The sequence below is a fragment of the Lissotriton vulgaris genome, chromosome 7 (assembly GCF_964263255.1).
Source record: "Lissotriton vulgaris chromosome 7, aLisVul1.2, whole genome shotgun sequence".
Classification (NCBI taxonomy): Eukaryota; Metazoa; Chordata; class Amphibia; order Caudata; family Salamandridae; genus Lissotriton; species Lissotriton vulgaris.
This window is the reverse complement of record NC_141695.1, coordinates 199,969,673-199,996,476: the sequence shown is the minus strand read 5'-3', so window position 1 is coordinate 199,996,476 and position 26,804 is coordinate 199,969,673. Positions and strand designations below refer to the sequence as shown.

Below are 26,804 nucleotides of genomic sequence, written 5' to 3'. Positions count from 1 at the left end.
ACTAATTAGAAGCCTTCTTGATGCCTTGCAGTTTTTGAAAATGTGAGCAGAGGAAGAAGTGGAGAAGGAATTGGGTCTCCACAAAAACTTTTAGCCTCCCTCAGCCTCAGGCTATGGGGGATTTTGTTCCCCCTCCAAAAATGTTACTTCGTGCGCCTGCATAAGGGAGCTTAAGGTGTTCATTAGAGGAGAAAGCATGAAGTATCTGAGAATTGCAAAAGAAGGCATTTGTGAAAGAAAGTAGGAATGGGGAGTGATTTTTGAATAAGAGAGCAGTATCTTAGAGAGAAGGTTGCAAAGAAGGTGAGACTAGAAGATAGGTAAAACGTTATGAGTGCTATATGGGATGATTACTGTGTAGTAGCAGTTGAAAATGTATAAGGAGTCAGGAGAGAAGATAGGCTGGTGTCCCTCTACCTGTGATGATCCTAAAGTCTGGCTCGCCTTATGTGCTGTGCCGTCAACCCTTTAGTGAAGCACAATGCTTTCAAAAGGCGCAAAACATATTGCAAATGTTGTCCTGTGCGAGCAACCAGTGAGCACTATCTTCCTAAATACATGTAGAAGGGTGAAAAGCTGAGTCCTCACGCCTAGGTCACAGTGGTGCCCTAAAGAGCTATTAGGAGAATCAGTTGGAGTTTGGTGGAGTAGGAAGACCACTGTGAATCAGTGGTGTTTCTGCCCTTCTAAACCTGTGGTTGTCCTGCTCTGTTAGAGTTGTGGAAGCAATGGGTTTACACCAAGAGGCCCTTAGCTGGCTTTGCCATCATAAACTTTTGACCAGACAGAGCTGATCTGCAAAAGAGCTGTCAGGTCACAGTAATTGTCGACCAGCCCCAGGGCGACTGTCGAACCTTTTTTCTAGCTGGGACCACTATTTTTATCTTTTTCTTTTTCTTATTTATTTGTTTGTTTTTAATGGAGTTGTATATAGGGTGAACTTGACCCGCAGGTATCGGTATCAGAGCGCTTTACTCGAGCACCAGTTGTGTTATATGAGGAGACATTCATTTTTTTGTTAGGCACGGGGAGATTAAGTGATTTGCCCAAAATCACAGGATGTTGCGTGTCCTTGCAGAGACTCGAACCCGGGTTCCCAGATTTGAAGTCAACTGCCCTACTGCCCTATGCATGAAAAAGTGGTCCCGTATAGGGAACACACATAGTGATCCCCACGCACAGGCACAAAAATACCTGTTTGTTAGGGACATTATCTTTTTTGTTTTCAAAAAACAAATTTGCAAGTTGGGAGTTTGTTTCTTGAAGACAAAAAGATTTTGCTATACAGGCACAACAAACATAACACTTGCTCAGCAAAGTCCAGTGCCTTCAGTTGAGCCACCCCACCAACAGAACCACTGGAAGCATAGAGATCATTGGACTCCTTGGACTCTCTATGGTAAATAGTCTACTACCAGGGTAGCAAAGGAATGAGCCTCTGCTGACCTGTGTCTAGAGTCTAAATGATCCTGTTATTGATACCAAAATCAGCCTTCATATTTTTGTGAAGAAATGAGGGATGGGTGGAGTGGCGGCTAGCATCTACTGGGGGGGGGGCGCTCTTGCAAAATTACATTGAAAAGACTTACCTCACACCATCCTCGGCTCCGGAGCTTTTTTTGCCTTCAGGAACTGGATGCTGGATGCTCTTGTGATGTGAAAGCAGCACTAGGATTATTAGGAGCGGTCTCGCTCGGCGCTTCACATCGCCCTGAAGGCCTGCACTAACCCAGCTATCTCAAGACAGCTGTGTTAGAGGTTTCAAATTGCGCATGTCTGGCCGGCTGCAGCAAGAGGGCTGGCTAAAGGGACATGCACACTTTGAAAAGTGCATAGCCAGCCCACCCTCACCCTCCTCCCTGCTGCTGTCACTCAGCAGCGGCCCTGCCCCTGTCCTGAAGCTCTGTTCAGGACCATTTTCTTTTCAATTTGGGGCTTTGAGGGGGAATTTAAGTGAAGCAACACTCATCCGCTCCTAAGGAGGAGCCGCTCCTGGATGGCTGCTTAGCATATAATTTTCAAGTATTGTCAAGCTAAACATATATATTTGGTAAAGCCACAAAATCAATTGTGATAGCGAGAATGGGAGTGTGGACAAAGATTGACCAAATCTAATTTGCACCATTTTTGGTAGCAACCTAAACATGTTTTGATGACCAATAATTTTGCACTAAATTTGCAGCAACATTATTTCATGCTATGTTTCTTGCTTATTCTATAGAGAACAAAGTTAACTGGTTTTAGACCAGACTTTTACTTACATTTCAGAATTAGAGCCACATTAACTGGGGTTATCACATTCACTGGCAATTATGGTGCTAAATTAGTTTGCCCGGTGTTAGCCCAGTTGAAAATCTATATGTAATGTTGCCTGTCAGTTTAGTAGGAAACATCTTGTATTCAGTCTTTACACAGATAATGGTGCTGAAAGTTAATATATTGTGTAATAAGGAGCATCATATAAAATGATAAAATGTCAAATGGTTACCATATGTCACATGCTTATAAAAAATATATTTTTCTTGTTTAATCATGAGATAATTTGATTTTTGTTTCAGGATTCACAAGTGGTACAGAACTATGCATCAGATTTACAGACTAGAAAAGCAGAGCCAAAGTCAGAGGCTGAGGAACACGAGCAAGAGTCTGAAGAACAACAGGCAGATTCTAAGGTAGAGTCAGAAGGAGACCCAGACGGAAGAGAGCCAGAAGAAGAACCAGAAAACGTGCCAGAAGAGAGAAAGCCAGACGAAAAACAAGATCCTGAAAAAGAACCAATAGAAAGAGGGCCAGTAGAAGGAGAGCCAAATGAAGCAGAGTCAGAAGAAGAGCCAGAAGGAGAGACAGAAGAAGAAACAGAAGAAGAGCAAGAAGAAAAGTCAAAAGAATATTCAGAAGAAAGAGAGCCAGAAGAAGAAGAGCTAGAGGAAGAGCCAGAAAAAGAGTCAGAAGAAGAGTCAGTCGGATATTCAGAAGAAATTGAGCCAGAAGAAGAAGAGCTACAGGAAAAATCAGATGAAGAGACAAAAGCAGAGTCACAAGGTTATTCAAAAGAGAGAGAGCCAGAAGAAGAGGAGCTAGAGGAAGAACCAGAAGACGAGACAGAAGCAGAGTCAGAAGAAAGTGAGCTAGGTGAAGGAGAGCTTGAACAAATAGAAGATCCTGAAAAAGATATTGAAGAAAGAGAGCCAGTAGATGGAAAGCCAAATGAAGCAGAGTCAGAAGAAGAGCCAGAAGAAGTGCCAGAAGGAGAGCCAGAACTAAGAAAGCCAGAGGAAGAGCAAGAAGAAGAAGAGCTAGAAGAAGAACCAGAAGAAGAGACAGAAAAAGAGCCAGACGAAAGAAGGTCAAAAGAAGGAGAGCCAGAAGATGAACCACTAAAAGGGCATGAAGAAGAACCAGAAGAAGAGCCAAAAGAAAGAGAGCCAGGAGAAGAACCAGGAGAAAAGTCAGAAGGATATTCAGAAGAAAGAGAGCCAGAAGAAGAGATAGATGAAGAACCAGAAGAAGAGACAGAAGCAGAGTCAGAAAGATATTCAGAAGAAATCGAGTCAGATGAAGAAGAGCTAGGGGAAGAACCAGAAGAAGAGCCAGAAGCAGACTCAGGAGAAAGGGAGCCAGAAGAAACAGGAGATCCTGAAGAAGAGCCAGAAGAAAGAGGGCCAGTAGAAGGAGAGACAAATGAAGCAGAGTCAGAAGAAGAGCCAGACGGAGAGCCAGGAGAAGGACCAGAAGAAGTGACAGAAGAAGAGCCAGAGGAAGGAGGGCCTAAGAGAGAGTCAGAAGATGAACCACAAGAAGAGACAGAAGGAAGTGAGCCAGGAGAAGAACCAGTAGAAGAACCAGACGAAGTGTCAGAAGGATATTCAGAAGAAAGAGAGCCAGAAGAAAGTGAGCCAGGAGAAGAACCAGAAAAAAAGTCAGAAGGATATTCACAAGATAAAGAGCCAGAAGAAGAAGAGCTAGAAGATGAACCAAAAGACGATACAGATGCAGAGTCAGAAAGATATTCAGAAGAAAGAGAGCCAGAAGAAGAACCACAAAAAGGGCCAGAAGAAAGAGAGCCAGGAGAAGAACCAGAAGAAGAGCCAAAAGAAAGAGAGCCAGGAGAAAAGTCAGAAGGATATTCAGAAGAAAGAGAGCCAGAAGAAGAAGAGATAGATGAAGAACCAGAAGAAGAGACAGAAGCAGAGTCAGAAGGATATTCAGAAGAAATCGAGTCAGATGAAGAAGAGCTAGGGGAAGAACCAGAAAAAGAGCCAGAAGCAGACTCAGATGAAAGAGAGCCAGAAGAAAAAGGATATCCTGAAGAAGAGCCAGAAGAAAGAGGGCCAGTAGAAGGAGAGACAAATGAAGCAGAGTCAGAAGAAGAGCCAGACGGAGAGCCAGGAGAAGGACCAGAAGAAGTGACAGAAGAAGAGCCAGAGGAAAGAGGGCCTAAGAGAGAGTCAGAAGATGAACCACAAGAAGAGACAGAAGAAAGTGAGCCAGGAGATGAACCAGTAGCAGAGCCAGACGAAGTGTCAGAAGGATATTCAGAAGAAAGAGAGCCAGAAGAAAGTGAGCCAGGAGAAGACCCAGAAGAAAAGTCAGAAGGATATTCACAAGAAAAAGAGCCAGAAGAAGAAGAGCTAGAAGATGAACCAAAAGACGATACAGATGCAGAGTCAGAAAGATATTCAGAAGAAAGAGAGCCAGAAGAAGAAACAGAAGAAGAGACAGAAGCAGAGTCAGAAGGATATTTAGAAGAAAAAGTGCCAGAAGAAGAAGAGCGAGAGGAAGAGCCAGAAGAAGGGACGAATGCAGAGTCCGAAGGATATTCAGAAGAAAGAGAGCCACAAGAAGAAGAGCTAGAGGAAGAACCAGAAGAAGAGACAGAAGCAGAGTCACAGGAAAGAGAGCCAGAAGATAAACCACGAGAAGAGCCAGAAGAAAGAGAGCCAGGAGAAGAACCAGAAGAAAAGTCTGAAGGATATTCAGAAGAAAGAGAGCCAGAAGAAGAGCTAGAAGAAGATACAGAAGCAGAGTCAGAAGGATATTCAGAAGAAGGAGAGCCAGAAGAAGAAGGGCTAGAGGAAGAGCCAGAAGCAGAGTCAGAAGGATATTTAGACGAAAGAGGGCCAAAAGAAGGAGAGTCAGAAAACGAACCAGAAGAAGAACCAGAAGAAAGAGAGCCAGGAGAAGGAGAGCCAAATGAAGCAGAGTCAGAAGGAGAGCCAGAAGTAAGAAAGTCAGAAGAAGAGCCAGAAGAAGGACCAGAAGAAGTGACAGAAAAGGAGCCAGAGAAAAGAGGGCAAAAAGAAGGAGAGTCAGAAGACAAACAACAAGAAGAGAAAGAAGAAAGTGAGCCAGGAGAAGAACCAGAAGAAGTGCTAGAGGAAATGTCAGAAGGATATTCAGGAGAAAGAGAGCCACAAGAAGAAGAGCTAGAGGAAGAACCAGAAGAAGAGACAGAAGCAGAGTCAGAAGAAAGAGAGCCAGAAGATGAACCAGAAGGAAGAGAGCCAGGGGAAGATCCAGAAGAAGAGCAACAAGAAAGAGAGCTAGGAGAGGAACCAGAAGAAGAGCCAGGAGCAGACTCAGAAGAAAAAGAGCCAGAAGAAAGAGAGCCAGGAGAAAAAGGATATCCTGAAGAAGAGCCAGAAGAAAGAGGGCCAGTAGAAGGAGAGACAAATGAAGCAGAGTCAGAAGAAGAGCCAGACGGAGAGCCAGGAGAAGGACCAGAAGAAGTGACAGAAGAAGAGCCAGAGGAAGGAGGGCCTAAGAGAGAGTCAGAAGATGAACCACAAGAAGAGACAGAAGGAAGTGAGCCAGGAGAAGAACCAGTAGAAGAGCCAGACGAAGTGTCAGAAGGATATTCAGAAGAAAGAGAGCCAGAAGAAAGTGAGCCAGGAGAAGAACCAGAAGAAAAATCAGAAGGATATTCACAAGAAAAAGAGCCAGAAGAAGAAGAGCTAGAAGATGAACCAAAAGACGATACAGATGCAGAGTCAGAAAGATATTCAGAAGAAAGAGAGCCAGAAGAAGAACCACAAAAAGGGCCAGAAGAAGGAGAGCCAGGAGAAGAACCAGAAGAAGAGCCAAAAGAAAGAGAGCCAGGAGAAGAACCCGGAGAAAAGTCAGAAGGATATTCAGAAGAAAGAGAGCCAGAAGAAGAAGAGATAGATGAAGAACCAGAAGAAGAGACAGAAGCAGAGTCAGAAGGATATTCAGAAGAAATCGAGTCAGATGAAGAAGAGCTAGGGGAAGAACCAGAAGAAGAGCCAGAAGCAGACTCAGAAGAAAGAGAGCCAGAAGAAAGAGAGCCAGAAGAAAAAGGAGATCCTGAAGAAGAGCCAGAAGAAAGAGGGCCAGTAGAAGGAGAGACAAATGAAGCAGAGTCAGAAGAAGAGCCAGACGGAGAGCCAGGAGAAGGTCCAGAAGAAGTGACAGAAGAAGAGCCAGAGGAAAGAGGGCCTAAGAGAGAGTCAGAAGATGAACCACAAGAAGAGACAGAAGAAAGTGAGCCAGGAGATGAACCAGTAGCAGAGCAAGACGAAGTGTCAGAAGGATATTCAGAAGAAAGAGAGCCAGAAGAAAGTGAGCCAGGAGAAGAACCAGAAGAAAAGTCAGAAGGATATTCACAAGAAAAAGAGCCAGAAGAAGAAGAGCTAGAAGATGAACCAAAAGACGATACAGATGCAGAGTCAGAAAGATATTCAGAAGAAAGAGAGCCAGAAGAAGAAACAAAAGAAGAGACAGAAGCAGAGTCAGAAGGATATTTAGAAGAAAAAGTGCCAGAAGAAGAAGAGCGAGAGGAAGAGCCAGAAGAAGAGACGAATGCAGAGTCCGAAGGATATTCAGAAGAAAGAGAGCCACAAGAAGAAGAGCTAGAGGAAGAACCAGAAGAAGAGACAGAAGCAGAGTCAGAGGAAAGAGAGCCAGAAGATAAACCACGAGAAGAGCCAGAAGAAAGAGAGCCAGGAGAAGAACCAGAAGAAAAGTCTGAAGGATATTCAGAAGAAAGAGAGCCAGAGGAAGAGCTAGAGGAAGATACAGAAGCAGAGTCAGAAGGATATTCAGAAGAAGGAGAGCCAGAAGAAGAAGGGCTAGAGGAAGAGCCAGAAGCAGAGTCAGAAGGATATTTAGACGAAAGAGGGCCAAAAGAAGGAGAGTCAGAAAACGAACCAGAAGAAGAACCAGAAGAAAGAGAGCCAGGAGAAGGAGAGCCAAATGAAGCAGAGTCAGAAGGAGAGCCAGAAGTAAGAAAGTCAGAAGAAGAGCCAGAAGAAGGACCAGAAGAAGTGACAGAAAAAGAGCCAGAGAAAAGAGGGCAAAAAGAAGGAGAGTCAGAAGACAAACAACAAGAAGAGAAAGAAGAAAGTGAGCCAGGAGAAGAACCAGAAGAAGTGCTAGAGGAAATGTCAGAAGGATATTCAGAAGAAAGAGAGCAACAGGAAGAAGAGCTAGAGGAAGAACCAGAAGAAGAGACAGAAGCAGAGTCAGAAGAAAGAGAGCCAGAAGATGAACCAGAAGGAAGAGAGCCAGGGGAAGATCCAGAAGAAGAGCAACAAGAAAGAGAGCTAGGAGAAGAACCAGTAGAAGAGCCACAAGAAAGAGAGCTAGGAGAAGAGCCACAAGAAAGGGAGCTAGGAGAAGAACCAGAAGAAAAGGCAGATGGCTATTCAGATCCAGAAGAATTTCCCGAACAAGAGCCAGAAAAAAGAGGGCCAGTTGAAGGAGAGCCAAATGAAGCAGAGTCAGAAGAAGAACCAGAAGGAGAACCAGAAGTAAGAAAGGCAGAAGAAGAGCCAGAAGCATTTTCAGAAGAAAGAGAGCTAGATGGAGAAGATCTAGAGGAAGAGCCAGAAGCAGAGTCAGAAGGATATTCAGACAAAAGAGGGCCAAAAGAAGGAGAGTCAGAAGATGAACCACAAGAAGAGCCAGAGGAAAGAGATCCAGGAGAAGAACTAAATGAAGAGCCAGAAGAAAGAGAGCCAGGAGAAAAACCAGAAGAAAAGTCAGAAAGATATTCAGAAGAAAGAGAGCCAGAAGAAGAAGAGACAGCGAAAGAACCAGAAGAGACAGAAGCAGAGTCAGAAGAAAGAGAGCCAGAAGAAAGAGAGCCAGAAGTAAAAAAATATCCTGGAGAAGAGCCAGAAGAAAGAGGGCCAGTACAAGGGCAGTCAAATGAAGCAGAGTCAGAGGAAGAGCCAGAAGTAAGAATGCCAGAAGAAGGACCAAAAGAAGAGCCAGAGGAAAGAAGGCCACAAGAAGGAGCGTCAGATGATAAACCACAAGAAGAGCCAAAAGAAAGTGTGCCAAGAGAGGAACCAGAAGAAGAGCCAGAAGAAGTGTCAGAAGGATATTCAGAAGAAAGAGAGCCAGAAGAAAAAGAGCTAGAGGAAGAACCAGAAGAGACAGAAGCAGAGTCAGAAGAAAAAGAGCCAGAAGACAAACCACAAGAAGAGTCAGAAGAAAGAGAGCCAGAGGAAGAACCAGAAGACAAATCAGAAGGATATGCAGAAGAAAGAGAGACAGAAGAGCTAGAGGAAAAACCAGAAGAAGAGCCACAAGAAAGAGAGCTAGGACAAGAACCAGAAGAAGAGCCACAAGAAAGAGAGCTAGGAGAAGAACCAGAAGAAAAGGCACAAGGCTATTCAGAAGAAAGGGACCCAGAAGAAGAAGAGAGAGAGGAAGAGGCAGAAGAATTTCCCAAAGAAGAGCCAGAAGAAAGAGGGCCAGTTGAAGGAGAGCCAAATGAAGCAGAGTCAGAAGAAGAACCAGAAGGAGAACCAGAAGTAAGAAAGGCAGAAGAAGTGACAGAAAAAGAGCCAGAGGAAAGAGGGCCCAGAGAAGGAGAGTCAGAAATTGAACCGCAAGAAGAAAGTAAGCCAGGAGAACGACCATTAGAAGTGTCAGAAGGATTTTCAGATGAAAGAGAGCCAGATGAGGAAGAGCTAGAGGAAGAAACAGAAGAAGAGACAGAAGCAGAGTCAGAAGAAAGAGAGCCAGAAGATGAACCAGAAGAAAGAAAGCCAGGAGAAGAACCAGAAGCATATTCAGAAGAAAGAGAGTTAGATGGAAATGAGCTAGAGGAAGAGCCAAAAGCAGAGTCAGAAGGATATTCAGACGAAAGAGGGCCAAAAGAAGGAGAGTCAGAGGATGAACCACAAGAAGAGCCAGAGGAAAGAGATCCGGGAGAAGACCTAAATGAAGAGCCAGAAGAAAGAGAGCCAGCAGAAGAACCAGAGGAAAAGTCAGGGAGATATTCAGAAGAAAGAGAGCCAGAAGAAGAGGAGATAGAGGAAGAATCAGAAGAAGAGACAGAAGCAGAGTCAGAAGAAAGAGAGCCAGAAGATGAACCAGAAGAAAGAGAGCCAGGAGAAGAGCCAGAAGCATTTTCAGAAGAAAGAGAGCTAGATGGAGAACAGCTAGAGGAAGAGCCAGAAGCAGAGTCAGAAGGATATTCAGACAAAAGAGGGCCAAAAGAAGGAGAGTCAGAAGATGAACCACAAGAAGAGCCAGAGGAAAGAGATCCAGGAGAAGAACTAAATGAAGAGCCAGAAGAAAGAGAGCCAGGAGAAAAGCCAGAAGAAAAGTCAGAAAGATATTCAGAAGAAAGAGAGCCAGAAGAAGAAGAGACAGCGGAAGAACCAGAAGAGACAGAAGCAGAGTCAGAAGAAAGAGAGCCAGTACAAGGGCAGTCAAATGAAGAAGAGTCAGAGGAAGAGCCAGAAGGCGAGCCACAAGTAAGAACGCCAGAAGAAGGACCAAAAGAAGAGCCAGAGGAAAGAGGGACACAAGAAGGAGAGTCAGATGATGAACCACAAGAAGAGGCAGAAGAAAGTGTGCCAAGAGAAGAACCAGGAGAAGAGCCAGAAGAAGTGTCAGAAGGATATTCAGAAGAAAGAGAGCCAGAAGAAGAAGAGCTAGAGGAAGAACCAGAAGAAGAGAAAGAAGCAGAGTCAGAAGAAAAAGAGCCAGAAGACAAACCACAAGAAGAGTCAGAAGAAAGAGAGCCAGGGGAAGAACCAGAAGACAAATCAGAAGGATATGCAGAAGAAAGAGAGACAGCAGAGCTAGAGGAAGAACCAGAAGAAGAGACAGAAGCAGATTCAGAAGAAAGAGAGCCAGAAGAAAGAGAACCAGAAGAACAAGAAGATCCTGAAGAAGAGCCAGAAGAAAGAGGGCCAGTAGAAGGAGAGCCAAATGATGCAGAGCCAGAAGAAGAGCCAGAAGGACAGCAAGAAGTAAGAGAGCCAGAAAAAGGGGAGCCAGAAGTAGAAGAGCTAGAGGAAGAAGACAATCCAGAAGAAGAGACAGAAAGAGAGCCAGACAAAAGAGTGTCAAAAGAAGGAGAGCCAGAAGAAGAAGACAATCCTGAAGAAGAGCCAGAAAAAAGAGAGCTAATTGAAGGAGTGCCAAATGAGGCAGAGCCAGAAGAAGAACAAAAAGAAGAGCCAGAAGAGGAAGAGGCAGTGATGAGCTACCAGATGAACCAGAATACAAACCAAAGCATGAGGGAGAACCAAAGGTAAAATGTTGTTAACTTTCTTCTGCAGAGCACAGACTTGTTCAGACCTATTTTCAATTTTCTCATACTGTATCATCACTCCGGTGAACAGTGCTCTAATGCACAATCAGTAGAAGAAATTCCCAATAAATATTTTATTTTAACCAAATACACGTTTTAGAAGCAACCATACTTCTGTGATTGTTAAAAGAAAGTATATGTTGTATAACTGGTAATTTGTTTTATTGTATATGTCAATGGGATGTCCATTTACTACTAACTGAAGCAACTTTGAGGTGTGTGCATGTATATAGTGGAGTAAACACCCATAATATAGAATAAAAAATATCGAAAGGACATAAAATTTAATCAAAAATATCGAGAGGACAGAATATAGAATAGACATAATATAGTTGGAAATAATATCGAAAAATAGGTAAGGAATATCGAATGTCATCATATAGAATATCATTATACAGAATATCATTATGTAGAATTTTTTAAAATTGTATTATATTGTATTATATGTTAGCATATGTGTTAGAAGTATAGATTTTTTTTATGTATGTTACAATTTTTTTTAGATAATGACATTTATGTTAATTAATTTTTGTGTATATTAGTTCTATAGCGGGTTGTGGGTTTATAGGGGACCAGGGTAGAAAGTAATTCAATTTAATTAAAAAAAAATGTTTTAATATTTAATAAAGTATGGTAAATAATTCATATTGGTAATTAATGTAATTGATGTATTATTAAATGTTTACAAGTTATTAATAGAAGTTTTTAATTTATTGATAATGATGTAAATTATGTATATGTGTATTAATTCGTAATTAATTAAATGTTAATTATTAATAAGTAATGTATTAATAAGTTAATTATGCTCATTTATTGACGAGTGTGTTGATAGTTGATAGGGGAGTATGGTGTGTATTCAATTAATTGAAAACAAATTGTTAATAATAGTTATATAATATTTATTCAAAGTTATTTTATACTGTTAATTCTGTTAATTAATTTAGATATAACTGTTATTATTTTTTGGTTAATTGTGATTAGCTAATTAATTGAATGTTAGTTAATTATGCTAATTTATTAATATTTTAGTCTATTGGAGATGACATTTACAGTGGAAAATAGTGGGAGGAAAATGAAATGTAAATAATTAATTATTTTATTTTTAAATTAAATTGTAGGAATAGGTCTACTAAATTATTCCTCCAAGCTATCCAACACTTTTCCTACTGTTCCACTCATTGGAGTGTGAATAGTAATTTTTACCCTCCCACTATCCAACACTTTCTCTATTGTTCCACTTCACTGGAGTGGGTATAGTACTTTTTACCCTCCTGCTATCCAACACTTTCCCTACTGTTCCACTTGCTGGAGTGGGAATAGTAATTTGTATTCTCCCGCTATCCAACACTTTCCCTACTGTTCCATTCATTGGAGTGGGAATTGTAAATGTTACCTTCCCGCTATCCAACACTTTCCCTACTGTTCCACTCACTGGAGTGGGTATAGTACTTTTTACCCTCCCGCTATCCAACACATTCCCCACTGTTACTCTCACTGGAGTGGGAATAGTAATTTGTATTCTCCTGCTATCCAACACTTTCCCTACTGTTCCATTCATTGGAGTGGGAATTGTAAATTTTACCCTCCCGCTATCCAACACTTTCCCTACTGTCACACTCAACGGAGCGGGAATAGTAAATTTTACCCTCCCGCTATCCAACACTTTCCCTACTGTTCCACTCACTGGAGTGGGAATAGTAAATTTTACCCTCCCGCTATCCAACACTTTCCCTACTGTTCCACTCACTGGAGTGGGTATAGTACTTCTTACCCTCCCGCTATCCAACACATTCCCCACTGTTACTCTCACTGGAGTGGGAATAGTAATTTGTATTCTCCCGCTATCCAACACTTTCCCTACTGTTCCATTCATTGGAGTGGGAATTGTAAATTTTACCCTCCCGCTATCCACCACTTTCCCTACTGTCACACTCAATGGACCTGGAATAGTAAATTTTACCCTCCCGCTCTCCAACACTTTCCCTACTGTTCCACTCACTGGAGTGGGAATAGTAAATTTTACCCTCCCGCTATCCAACACTTTCCCTACTGTTTCACTTACTAGAGTGGGAATAGTAATTTGTACCCACCCGCTATCCAACATATTCTATACTTTCGCACTTATTGTAGTGTGAATAATATTTGTATTTACTACGCTATGCAACATTTGTATTATTGTTCCAATTAATGTAGTGTAAAATATTAATTGCTTACAAAATATTAATATTATTTTAATGATTGTAAATTTTTAATTTTCAAATGTATATAATATGTTTATTTAAATACATATGTAATTATATTTTTTATAATGTTTTAAATATGTTATCATTAAAAATAATTATTATTCTTTAATATTATTAAATTAATATATATATGTTGAAAATATATATTTTTTTACATTGCATTTATTATTTTTACATTTTAAGCTTGTTTACATTATTTTAGATATGTTTTATTTAATTGTGTTGACTATTTATTTACTTTTATGTTAGTTTTAATATATTTAAAAATATGATATTTTAGTTACCTATATTTTTAATAACGATATTTCGCACTCAATATTTTGGTACTTACCTGTTTGTAGATAGGTATTCGATATTATGTCCCTCAATATTTTTGCTTCGATATTCTGGACACTTGATATTGTGTCCCTCGATATTTAGCCACTGATCCATATAGTGGCTTGTATAAATTTTTTACACATACAAGGGTGCAAATGTACGGTTACTACAGATCGCCAGGCTTTTTTGGGAGGCATACAGTATTATTTTGTGATTACCAAATTTGTCAGAATAAACATTCATGATAGTGTAAGCATCTTGGATGCATATTATTTATGAACATCTGCAAAATGCTAGAAAAACACTGCAGCAAGACCTGTTCCTATTAACATGTTGATTATAAGGGGAAACGGACAGGAGAACTAGGTCAAAGACAATTAGTAGATAGTGAGTCCTTAAAGGTGAGCTTTTTTTAAGTACTTTGTTTATGTAGCCAAAGTTGGCTGAGTTGTCAGGGATACCTTTATGTCTTCTCAGAGCTGAACACATATTCCACAATGCATGTTTTTGCCAAATATCCTTAATTAATTAATTGATGTATGAACTGGAATGTATGATCTAAGAGCAGTTACTTGTAGGATTGTAGTGCAGAGCAGTGGACAAACTTATTGTTGATTTTGAAAATGTAATACAGTATTTTAAAAACAGTTCCCAGGTTAATGAGGGGCACTGCAGTGCCTATAAAGTAGCTGATGTCTGGTCTTAAAATTGTGCCTGGTTCCTTGATTTTGCAGTCATTTACGTTTGGTAGGATATTTTCATGTGAGGATAAAGTAGCTTATATTGCAATTGCCTAGTCTGTAATAGTCTATTGTTGATGGGTTAGCAAGAATATCAGTTATTTTAGCCTTTTATTTGATAGGCCACTTTCCAATTGATTTAATTCATAGTTAATGTAAAGCTCTAAAACCACAAGCTGCCATCTTAGATCAGTGTGGAGGGAGTAGGAAAATAATATAATGAGAGTAGACTAGCACCATATCAGAGATGTCTACGAGTGCGATCAGAGAAGTAAAGTGCAGAGGACTTTTTTATGAGTCAAAGACATGTTTCTCTAATGGTGTAAAAGCCTTTAGTGGGGACACATAAGCATTATTAGTACATTGTAATGTTGAGAGCTTCAATTAAGTGATTGAAGTGGCTGTAAGGTTGTAATATGTCAGTCTTAGATCCATGGCTAGCAATAAGGTATAAATGGACATAAGCAGAAGGGTGAACAAGGAGATAGGTATTCAATTTTCTGATGTCTGATAAGTCACATTGTTTCCAAGATTAAGGGCTGAGGGCTTGGTTACCTTAGCAAATGAAAGAGGTGAGGACAGAATGAATACTCCTCTTGTATTCTGGAACTTGGACACCATGTCAAAGGGGACCACAATTCGAAAGGGCAGAAGGCTAGGTTAGTGCGCTTGCCTTCATGGCAAAATAAGAAAATGGTGGATTTGGCATCATCGCGCTGTATATAATTTTGTCTCATCCACAAATGGATCTCAGAAAGGCAGCATAATTATTAGATGTCTGCTCTCCATGAACTTTGATGTAAAGTCCAGTGTTTTTGAAACTTTCACCTTGGTTATGGATTATGCTGGCTCATTCTCCTTTCTGAGAATGAGCCTTCCAGTCACCGGCTACTTCAGATTTATGGCGCACTGAGGAGATTGTGATGGACAGTAACTGTTTTCTCAGCTAATTGCGAAGATTAATGACTGTGCCTTGGATGGGAGGATTAACCCTTAAAGCAGAGGCACATTTGAAGCTGGTAATTTCTTCTGCTTGCAATATCATGTAAATGGAAGCACATATTTTCCTGTATGCTCTTCCCTATGTCTCTTTTTTCATGGTAAGAATTATTTAGTCATGCCATTCTGTTTGCATGTTGCTGGCTCTTTTTTCAATTGCTGGTTCATGCTGGGGATTGAAGTTCCTTAATTTATTGTGCTTTTGTGCCCTTGCAAGCCTTTTCTGAGGAGACTTTCTTACATATTGGTCTGCCTCAGATTCTCTCTTTTTTTATTCCTCTTCATAATTACCTTTCACAGCCTTTCATATTAGGCTTTTGTGCATGGACAGGTCACAATGAAGAAAATGTTTTATGTTACTTTCTTCAGGCAAGTTTTCTAGATCTGCTTTGCAGTGCTTTCAAAATGGAGTGTATTTCGCCTCACATGAGCGCTGGTGCATCCTCTTCCTCAGTCATGTCAGCCACAGCTGTTCAGCCTGTTACCAGCAAAGCTACACCTAAAAGGCTCAAAAAAGATTTGGCGTAGCCCTCTAAGTCTCCTGCTAGTTTCTCTTCAGACCTGCTTTAGAGGAAATAAGAGCTTTATGCCACTTTATGAAAGAAACAAATATTAGAGTACAGAATCTTTCAGTAAGATGGAATCTACTGATGGAGCACATTTGTACTGTGGAGCATCAAATCTGTTATTTCAAGGACACTCCACCTAAGGTTACTCTTCTTCAGGAGCAGGTATCTAGTCTGCGTAGACATGTTGAAGAGTTGGAAAATCGCAGTCGAAGGAACAACCCTGGTATTTATGGTTTGCAGAGGGCATGGAGGGTACCAATCCTACATCTTTTTTCAAAACTTTCCTGCCACAGCTTTTAGGTCTTCCAGAAGGTGCCTCTTTTAACTTCCAACAAGCTCATAGACTTGGGTATCTTACTAAAACTCCAACCATATCTAGGAAACCTCAGGGAGTCATCCTGTATTTTCTAGAGTATACAGAGCTAATGCAGGTCATTACCACTGCCAAGCAACTTAAACGTATCTTGGTCTGGACATGACTTATTCCTCTCTCAAGATTACGCCAAATCTACAGCGGAGTTCTTAAGAATGCACCCAATGCTTCGTGCTCTTGGAGCTCGATTTGGACTATTTCATCCATGCCTCTTCAAGGTCACCTACAACAATAAAACTACTGCCTATGAGGATCCATCTTGCTTGAAGGAATGTCTTGCTGGTCAAAGAGCAGAGACCATGGATGTTACCACATCCTCTTCCTTGTTCAAATGATACTACATTGTTTTGTTCTTTTTGCCTCTTTCAGCATCTTAGTCATTGTTATCTTCTATGATGTATGCAGCTGTATTAGATAGATGTATTTCCTTTGTTAATGTATGATTTTGATTCCTGTTGCAACATTTAAGATGTTCCTGGTTACTACTTGCTGTATCCTACTAATTATAACCTTTTTTTCCTACAGGAGTGTTTCATCTTGTTTCACGTTCCTGTCTCCCGTCACTTATATGACTGCCCTTCATATGCCTCTCCTTCCTCTGGGGTCTTGCCACTCTGTCCCTTCCCATGCCCCTCCCCCGTCTTCATCAACCATTTATGTATGTATGATTATTATTATTTTCATATTCTTCTTTCTTCATTCCTTCCTCTTCTTATGCTTCAACCTTTTTCTCCCTCTTTCCCCTATTTCATTTAATATACTTGTTCTTACTTTCTTTTTTTCATATTCTGTATTTTGCCTATGGTTATATTTCTCTGGTTTTTTGCCTTTACTGCATTTCTTTTTTCCCATTAATTATGTGTTGATTTTATGTTCACTTTTTTAAGGATATGTCTGATTGTACTTATTAGACTTCTTTGCAATGTTCTTGACAGTTGTTTCTTTGAATGAAGATGGTTATTACTTGCACTATCTATCAACAATGTTTCTAATATTTATTTTAATGTGTATGGTCCTACTGCTCCTGATTGCCAGTTTTGGTCTACTGTTGCGCTGAAACTATTGCAGCATTCAGATGACAATTTAATACTGGCTGGGGACTGTAATGATTGTCTTGATCCCATGGTAGATACTAAATCTCCAGCTCATTATGTCCCCAATAAAACACAAAAAACATTTGTTCATGCTGTCCGTCAATGCCACCTGACGGATGCCTGCTGATTATGCAATCCTTCATTGAGGGAATACACTTATTTTTCTCCAGTAAATCATACCCAGTCAAGGATAGGTCTTATTTTTCTCTCTCATCATCTTACTAAATCTTTACATAGTGCAGAGATTGGCACTATTCTAATCTCCGATCACAGCCAAGTTTCAGTTCAGCTTGATGTTTTACCTACACGTAACTCTCCTAAACAATGGAGACTCAATAACTCTCTTTTGTTGGACACTGATTTTGCATCCTCCTTCACTTCCTTTTTCCATGAATTTTTGCATTTCAATCTTTCTGTACTATTCCCTTTTGTACAATTTGGGATGCTTTTAATGCTTTGGCCCAAACTTTTATCATAAATGTTGTCTCCAAGAAAAGGAAAGCTTCCCATACTCTTTCTAAAACATTACTTCAGAAAATCAAAAGTCTTAAACATATTTATTATACATCTCGCACACTGGAGCCTTTACAACACCTTATTGCAGCTAAATTATCTTTTAATGAAGTTTCCCCTGAGCTTGCCTCCTCTTATCTTCTTAAATGTGGTGCCAAATATTATGGAGGCAAAAATATATCTAGCAAGTTGCTAGCAAATTACCTTAAAATTAAACAGAACAAGCTATTTATTGAATCTGTTACAGATGATTTTGGTCACACGCACTCTCTTCACCCAGACATTTTGAACCAATTCTGCTCCTTTTATGCCAATTTATATACACCTGAATATTTACCTTCAGATCAAGACATTCTCTATTATCTTTCCTCTATGCAAAAATCAGATTTTTCTCATATAATATAATAATACTTTATTGTATAGTTAGTAAAAACCATTACAAAGTATAAATACGACAATATACTAAAACACAGAGGCCCGATTCACAGAATGAACTTAAGACTAAATCCTAAACTTACTACTATTTGGTATTCACAGAATGCACTTACTACTTACGGGATTCACAAAGTGAACTTACTACTTTCGGTATTCACAGAATAGATTTAAGACTACTAACTTTACGTCCGAACTCGGGCCGTAAATTCCGGCCCGCAGGCGGAGTTTCCGGCTTGGGGGCGGAGCTTACGGCCCGGAGGCGGAGCTTCCGGGCCAGAGGCGGAGCTTGCGGCTTGGAGGCAGAGCTTCCGGCCCAGAGGTGGAGATTTCAGCCATGGCTAAATACCCACCTCCGAGCCGGAAGCTCCGCCTCCAAGCCGCAAGCTCCGCCCCCGGGCCGTAAGCTCCGCCCCAAGCCAGAAACTCCGCCTCCGGGCCAGAAACTCCGCCTCCGGGCCGGAATTTACGGCCCGAGTTCGGACGTAAAGTTAGTAGTCTTAAATCTATTCTGTGAATACCGAAAGTAGTAAGTTCATTCTGTGAATCCCGAAAGTAGTAAGTTCACTTTGTGAATCCCGAAAGTAGTAAGTGCATTCTGTGAATACCAAATAGTAGTAAGTTTAGGATTTAGTCTTAAGTTCTTTCTGTGAATCGGGCCCAGAGAATTTACACTGCTGTGTGAATGATAAAAAGTTATAAAATGAAAGTGTCTTTCAAGTTTGAAAATAAACGTGTTCCAGATTCAAGACTTTGCCAGTGTTCTTTGCTTTTTCTCGAAATTGTCAATGAATTTGAATGCCCTGCAAATGAGTTGCGGATCTACTGAGCATAGAATTAGTATGATCGCGGACCGGCAGGTGCGTATTCCATATTCCTTAAACTTGGTTTTTAACCAACTCCGACGTTCCTGGATCAGAGCCGGGCAAATACAAATCAGAAGGATAAAGTCTTGTCTTCTTGCGCCACATAAACTGCATCCATCACATATAGATTTTTCTTCTTTGGAAACGGAACTATCGCTTTCGGAGTTACAACTTGCTATGCTTTCCCTGAAAAAGATAATCCCCCTGGGCCCGATGGCTTTACCACAGAATTTTATATTCATTACTCTCATATTCTTTTACCCAAATTACTTACTTTAATCAAATCTTTTTCTGATTGCTCCATGTCTTCTAGTTCTTTTCTCGAAGAACGTATTTGTCTTATCCCGAAAGATGGTAAAGATTTACGTTAGTGCAAAAATTACGGACCCATCTCTTTGGTCAATTTAGATTATAACAATCCTGGGAAGGAACAATCAGGGTTTGTCTCAGGACGATACCTACCACTTTATACTTGTCTAATCTTTGATGTTATATCAAAGGCTGCTGACTTCCATGAACCCTTGGTAGACATTGCTTTAGATGCTGAAAAGTCCTTTGACAGGGTTAACTGGTCTTTTTTATTTCATGTTCGTCATTGGTTTGGTTTTGGCCCTAAAATTATTACCTTGATCTCCCTCTTATACTCATCCCGACAAGCTGCCATTTGCGCTAATGATCTTATTTCTGTTTTTTTTCCTTTGGGCACGGGAGTTAGGCAGGGTTGTCCCCTAACTGCATTTCTCTTTATTTTGCACTTGAGCCTTTCTTGTTCATGATTAGACAAAATCCTTCTATCAATGGGTTTTCCTGCAATGCTCAACATATTAAACGAGCTTCATATTCAGATGACATCTTAATATTTATGTCTCAACCTCAATCCTCTCTTCATGCCTTCTCAGAAGATGCTGTATCTTATAATTTGGTCTTTGGCTATAAACTAAATACTGACAAATGCAAAATTTTACCTTTAAATAAACTTACTTTTAAATCTGACTTCTCTTCGTTCAACTTTATATGAAGACGTAATCAAATTAAATAGCGGGGTTTTCAATTCATTCCGTCTCTTGCTACTTCAGTTTCTATCAACTTAGATACGTGCATTCAGAAATGTACTTCCTTAACTTCTAGATGGCATCCTTTGCACTTATCTTGGTGGGGCAGGCTGGATACAATCAAAATGATGTTAGTTCCTATTATTTTATTTACATTTTCTAATATTTCGTTAAATATCCCGCTTACATCTTATAGGAAACTGTACTTTATCTTATCCTCTTTTCTTTAGAATAACAACAAAATCTTGTATGTCCCTACTCCCTATCTAAATTGAAGCGACCCAAAGTGGAGGGAAGTTTGAATTGTCTGGATTTTGCTAATTACCCAAATCAATTATTTTAAAGCAATCTGCTCATTGGATTTCTTCCTCTTCTTTATTCATTCCATTATGGGTTGACTTAGAACAATAGTTTATTTTTCCTTTTTCTTTTTCTGAAATCATCAAGTTCACGTGCACGCCGCTGAAGATATGTACTCTGATTGCTCACCATACAGGTAAATTGCTGAGTTCAGTCATTCTGTGTCATATTATAAACTTGGAAACTTTTGGGATTCTCCAATCTGGCAAAATTCTGTGATACAACTAAGTAATGGATCTATTTATTGGCCCTCTTGGAGAACTAAAGGGCTACTTTGGGTCAAACAGTTGTATAAAAATTGTTTTTTTATTTCTATCTCAGAGGCTTCTACGTTTTTTAATTTATCATCTGCTTTTCGTCTTACATTCCTGCTCCTTCAAAATGTAATATTTCATGCATACAGTTCCTTTCTGTTGGCTGCTCTTTTTAACTCATCGTCTACCATCATCTTGACTAATCTTCTGCTTACAAATCCAAAGGCCTCTTCCATATATTGCAAAAACCACAGTTGATGGACAGAATGCGGAACAATGTCATACATTCACCCCAGTACAGAGATCTGGGCCTAAATCCATAGTTTTTTTGCACTCCACACCACCCCAGTTCAGACATGGCCATATGCAAATCAGCCTTGACCCTGTGCCTCATGGGAACAGTCCAGCCCGAACTGCCAGGCCATGTCTTTCCTGGACCGGATTCAAGCATCCTAGGACCGGTTTCTGGCTATCAGCCGTCTTCAGTCAGGATAGCTTGACTCCAGTGGTGTGGAGAGCATGGGACTCACGTCTGAGCATACCCATCCCACTCGGGGTGACAAATGCAAAAACCACAGTTGATGGACAGAATGCAGAACAATGTCATACATTCACCCCAGTGGGATGGGTATGCTCAGACGTGAGTCCCATGCTCTCCGCACCACTGGAGGCTGACCTTAAAAGTAATCTGAGACAAAATCCTAACTTTACGAGTTTCAGTATTGAAAAAATGCATTTAGGATTCCTAACTTTAGTACTCCTAAATACATTTTATGAATACCGAAAGTCATAAAGTAAGGATTTTGTCTCAGATTACTTTTGTGAATCAGGCCCTTACTTTTTACTTGTTCCTATGTGTCCACTTTCGGGCATCAAGTTTGGGATCGGATTAATTGTATATTTTGTTTAAATATACCCTACTCTGTTTTAAATGTTTTTCTAGGAAGTGTATTGGATGTGTGGGCTAAAGTTTCATTTAATGTGCATAATAGACCTTTTATTGGCAGTTGCTTTTCAACAATTCTCTAAGCATTGAAAAAGATTTTACGCAGTTATCCTCAAAAGCATGGTGGTATTCAGTCTGTTATAATTATTGATGAGATACTGCATATATGTATGCTTTGTCTCTAGTTTTAAAACGACAAGAATTGTGGTCACCAATTACTCCGTTTTTAGATAACTCTGCCAAAAGATTTCCTATACTTTCACCTGCAATTCAAGAAATTCTTAAACCCCCTTGATTCCCTTCCTATCTGTTTATCCGTATTCTATTACTTTGGTTGATAACATAGTTCTAAGTTTTTCTCGATACTTGCAATGGGACATTATGCAGTGTGGTTTCATGTGTATTTCAGTCCTTCTTCCCCGACCCCCGTCACTTATATATTTATTATACATTTGTTTGTTTAATTGATATGCATTTTATTTGTTCATTCTATATTGTTGTAATCATATATATTTCAATGAATGTATTCCCTTTATGATTTTATTAAATCTTTCTTTAAACTTAAGAAATATATGTATATAGAATATTTGTGAGCAAATCTGAGGGTAGGACCGATGAATTGCGTTTTTTCACTGGGGGCGGCCAACTCAAAAAGTTTGAAGACTCTATAGGTGCTGGAAGAGTGGGGGGGGGGGGCAGCCAATGCTCCCTCCTCGCCTGTTTAGCCATCCAGCAGACCCAGCTGACAGCACCTGCACTATGACCTAAAGATTAGCACATATTTCTCGCCAGGACCAAACAGGTGGTAAATGTGTGGAGAGGTAAATATTTGCAGATTTGGACCCGTTATTTACCCCGAAGGAAGAAAAATACACAGATTTTGACCCGGTATTCCCAGGCCCACGTACTAGCCACCATGGCTACAATGTCCTCATGCCTGTGTTTCTATGAGTTCCTTTGTCAGACTAACTATATCCTCTATTCTAGGATGCTCCCAGCCAGTCAGAGGGCACCCCTACGGTTTTGACCCGGAATGCCTCTATTACAAGGTACGTAACCTTTGAACTCTAGATAGTTTGGAGCATGCCTGCGTAGCCATCCCGCAGTCCCAGCAGACAGCACCTGCACTATAACCTAAAGATTAGCACATATTTCTCACCAGAAGCGTTGCTAAATAAATGTGTACAGAGGTGAATAGTTGTAGATTTGGGCCCGTTATTTACCCCGAAGGAAGAAAAACACACATTTGTTGACCCGGTATTCCCAGACCCACGCATTAGCCACCATGGCTACAACGTCCTTGTGCCTGTATTTCCATGAGTTCCATTCTCAGACTAACTTTATCCTCTATTCTAGGATGCTTCCAGCCAGTCAGAGAGCACCGCTAGTCCAGGGGACGACTACGACTTTGACCCGGAATGCCTCTATTACGAGGTATGTAACCTTTGAACTCTAGATAGTTTAGAATATGCGTGCTTTGCCATACCACAATGAACGGCTGCCTTTGAGCTAGGCTTACCCTACACAAATACTACATTCATATATAAATGACAAAGACTCTGTGAACGAAGGAATGGTTCTTTATTGTTCGATTAATTAAAGCCCTTACAATGTGCATTATTTGCATATTTAGAATAGAAAAGAGTAAAAGACTGCATCGCATACCCAAGCTGGGGTAGCAGAGTTCCTAAAAATCAGTAAGAATCATAGTAGCAGTGATCTAATCTGGAACATAGGTGCTAATGCATAAAAGTTTTAGCAGCGTCTAAAGTCCCGGTCTTTTTGCCCTTTGGGTGTGCCCTTTAACCCAGTAAATAAGTAATGATTTACTGTGCAGAATTAATAGCACCTTTGGTCATTGCTTTACATGTTTCTGTGTTGTTTCTATCCATCTTAATTATGTTTTCCACAATTATATGTGATTCAGTAAATAAATTAGTTGCATTGCCCGCTTTCCGCCTTAGATGTTGGTGCTCCTAAAAGAAAAATGATTGAAGGAAAAACAAACATCCATTGTTGTTAAAGTGAAAACAAGAGGATGCCGTTCTTGTGTGAAACGAAGCACGCGTAAACGCCATGTAATGTCCATGTCTACATTACCTCCTCGTCCAGTCTTCCTCACCACAGTAATAATTATGAGCCTCCGGCTCCACACAGAACTCCAAGTAAAATAAAAGAGCAGCGCTCTAGTCTCCTCTCCCTCCTCCAATATGGCTCCAGAGGCTTCATCCAATCCTATAAAAGGATACATATCAACCAGCTCGACCTGTTCTTTTTTTCTGCACTTCTCCGAGTGCTATGTTACCTGTTGGTCAGGTGAGTGGGGCTGGGATCCTGCTTGAGCTGTCCCCTTCTGCCCTTTTGGTATTGAGGGTAGTAGTGTTGTGCTAGTGTTGTTTTTCTATGCACTTTGTGGATTGTGTTTTTCATTTTGTCCCGTAATTTTAATTTTTCTTGCCCCCTTCTTTTGCCATTATTGCCCCTCGTCCTGCTTTAGCAGACTTCTGGGCTTGTTCTTTCGGCTTGTTTTGCGGGACGCATGGGTTCCTGGAAGCCGTTTTTATTTTGTTTCCGACCGCGCGTCCTGCTGAGCGGGCGTTGCGCGGTCGGGTGCCTTTGCTCTGGGGGCCGGAGGCTCCCGGTCGCATTTCCCTACCTGCTGCCGAGGCCGGGTGCACTTGCTGTGGGGGCCGGAGGCTCCCGGTCGCATTTCCCTCCCTGCTGCCGAGGCCGGGTGTGCTTGCTGTGGGGGCCGGAGGCTCCCGGTCGCATTTCCCTACCTGCTGCCGGGGCCGGGTTCCCTAGCTGTGGGGGCCGGAGGCTCCCGGCCGCATTCCTTGCCTGCTGCAGTTCTGGGCATATTCTTTAGCTGCAATCAGCTTTCGGATTTCTCCGACCACGCAAGGCGGTATATGGCTGTCTTTTTGCGCATGCGCGCGGCTCTTCTTCAATGCATTTATGTTATTGGAGTCATGCGTGGGTTGATTTATGTGGTTGCCTAGCAACCTCGGGGCCTTTTTCGGCCAGGCATGTTGTCCTGTTCATTGCTTGTGTTGACTCCACTCGTCCACTCGTGTGTGGATGTGATGGGGCGTGGTTCTCTAGACTTTCCTGCTCCTGGGTCCTTGCAAGGGACTTCTGGGTCAGAGGTGGCAATTCATTCTTTCGAATTGTTGCAGCTTTGATTACTTCTGCTATGGCTACGGCATTGCAGGGTCAGGTGCCTGTTCCTCCTGATGATGAGGCGAAGGTGGATGACGCTACTGCTGCTGATTCTGTCGATGTTGTGGACGTTGATGTCCGAGGTCGCTTTGTGCTGGGTGCTGCCTAATGGTGGTGCTGGGTTACATTCGTGTGAACTTGGTGTTTCCTGCATCTTTGGTGGATCTAGTGGACGATCTGTTTTCGCGGTATCAGCGCCCTGAGCCTGATTCTTTGCCTATACATTCTTCTGTTTTAATATGGATACATGTATGGAAGTATGTGGACAGGGGTTCGTTTTCACGTTTTTGTGTACACGATACCCGCTGCGGGATTTTGCTGTGAGTAATGGTTGTTGCGGTGAAGTGCACTTTTGCAGCTGCATTGTTTTTCTATCAGGGGTGATGCCTATTCGTCTTACGCGATCCGGTCTTTGCTTTAAGTATTTTGGTCGGTGCCTGCTTGTTGGTTCAAAGGGTAGTTATTCTTCTACTCTGGCGATGTTGGAGCAGCGGGTGCGCCTGCTTTCTGATGTTTTCCTTTGTTCTTCGCTCCTGGATAGATGGTGCTGCGCTGTATATTCTCCGGATGATGATCCCTTTTTCGGGTGTTTAGTTGTTTGATCCTCCTTTGGATGTCATGGTGGAGTTGACTGCGGAGGACCGTATGATCCTTGCTCCTGGGCGTACTGACCGCTTCCATGCCTTTGGTTCCCTGAGTGCTTTTGGTCATTCTTGGATGGTCGGCCCTTTCATGGAAGGGAGAGTGGCCGGGGTACTCCTTCCTTTGACAAGTCCCGGTTCTCTGGTGCTTCTGCCTCCTCCGCTCCCACTTCCTAATCATGTAGGGCTCGCTCCTGGTGTCGGCCCGGTTGGGGGTCGTCTCCCTTGATTCATAGACTATTGATGCGAGACTGTGTCGGGCATGCGGGTTCTTCGAGTGGTTTCGGAGGGTGTTCGTCTTAGGTTTTCCCAGACTCCCCCAGACTGTTTCAGGGCCACGCCTTGTCCCAGAGACCCTGTAAGGAGATTGGCGCTTTTGGGACGGCATTGATTCCCTGGTGGTCAAAAGGGCGGTGATTCCTGTTCCCCGCGATCAATTGGGGTTGGGTGTGTATTCCATCCTGTTCCTGATGTCCAAGCGCACTGGGGTTCTTCGGCCAGTGATGGACCTAAAGTGGTTGTATGCTTGCTTCCCTCACATGAAGTTCAAAATGGTTTCGCTTCAGTTGATCCTTCCTCTGATGTCTCAGGGCGTCTTCCTTGCTTCAATAGACTTGTGAGATGCTTATCTGCATATCCCTGTTCATCCAGCCTCTCAGAGATTTCTCCAGTTTTGCGTGCTGGGTCGTCATTTCCATTTCCAGGTACTGCCCCCTGGGCTCTGCTCTGCTCCCAGGATCTTTACTAAGGTTCTGGCTCCTCTTATTGGACATTTGCATGGTGAGGGCGTCAGCGTTTTTCCTTATCTGGACGACATTTGATTTCTGCTTCTTCTCTTCCTGAGGCGGAGTTGCATGTCCAGTGGGTGTGCCATGTCCTGGAGCATCATGGGTTCCTCGTGATTGTGCCGATGTCCTCCCTGGTTCCTGCGCAGGAATTGACTTTCATTGGGGCTCTGTTCAGGACTCTGTTGGGGATGGTGTTCCTGCCCCCTCCCAGGATTCTGTCCCTGATGTCTGCAGTTCGTGACCTGTTGTTGGGGCGTTCTCATCCTGTGAGCCTATGGTTGAAGGTTCAGGGTCTGATGTTGGCGTCGTTTTTGACGGTGCCGTGGGCTCGCCTCCACATGTACCCGGTGGGGTCCCGCGTTTTGTCGCATTGGGACCCCTGTTCCCTCGATATGGGTATTTTGGTTCCTTTGTCGGAGGATGTTCGGGTGGTCCTGTGTTGGTGGTTGGATGGAGGTCATCTGTCCAAGGGCCGCCCCTTTCTGATTGTTCCCACCTGCATGGTCACTACCGATGCCAGCCTGCTGGGGTGGGGTGCTAATCTGGGGGATTCGACGACTCAGGGGGTTTGGCCTCAGTCGGTGTTGTCATGTTCCTCCAACTGCTGGGTGCTGTAACCGTCATTCTGGGTCTGGTAGATTCTCGGATCTTGTTCGGGGTCGCCGTGTGCGGATCCGAACGGACAATCAGGTTGTAATGTCTTATGTGAACCGTCGTGGGGGGTGCAAGGTTCGCTCCCTCAGTTGCCTCTGCCGTCGGATATGTTGCTGGGCGGAGGTGCATCTGGAGTCCCTATCTGCCATTTACCTGCCTGGCGT

General features: G+C 42.0%; 1 protein-coding gene across 1 annotated transcript in view; it reads left to right on the top strand.

The window, feature by feature from the left end:
* The window catches only part of LOC147701189 (uncharacterized), a 170,759-nt gene extending 146,093 nt beyond the window's left edge, over positions 1-24,666 (top strand). The window contains exons 8-12 of the mRNA XM_086929315.1: positions 2,559-10,516; positions 16,344-16,476; positions 22,323-22,384; positions 22,692-22,769; positions 24,468-24,666. Coding sequence (XP_086785441.1) covers positions 2,559-10,516; positions 16,344-16,476; positions 22,323-22,384; positions 22,692-22,769; positions 24,468-24,666 — 8,430 coding nt within the window. The remainder of the gene's footprint in view (positions 1-2,558; positions 10,517-16,343; positions 16,477-22,322; positions 22,385-22,691; positions 22,770-24,467) is intronic.
* The last annotated feature ends 2,138 nt before the right edge of the window (positions 24,667-26,804 follow it).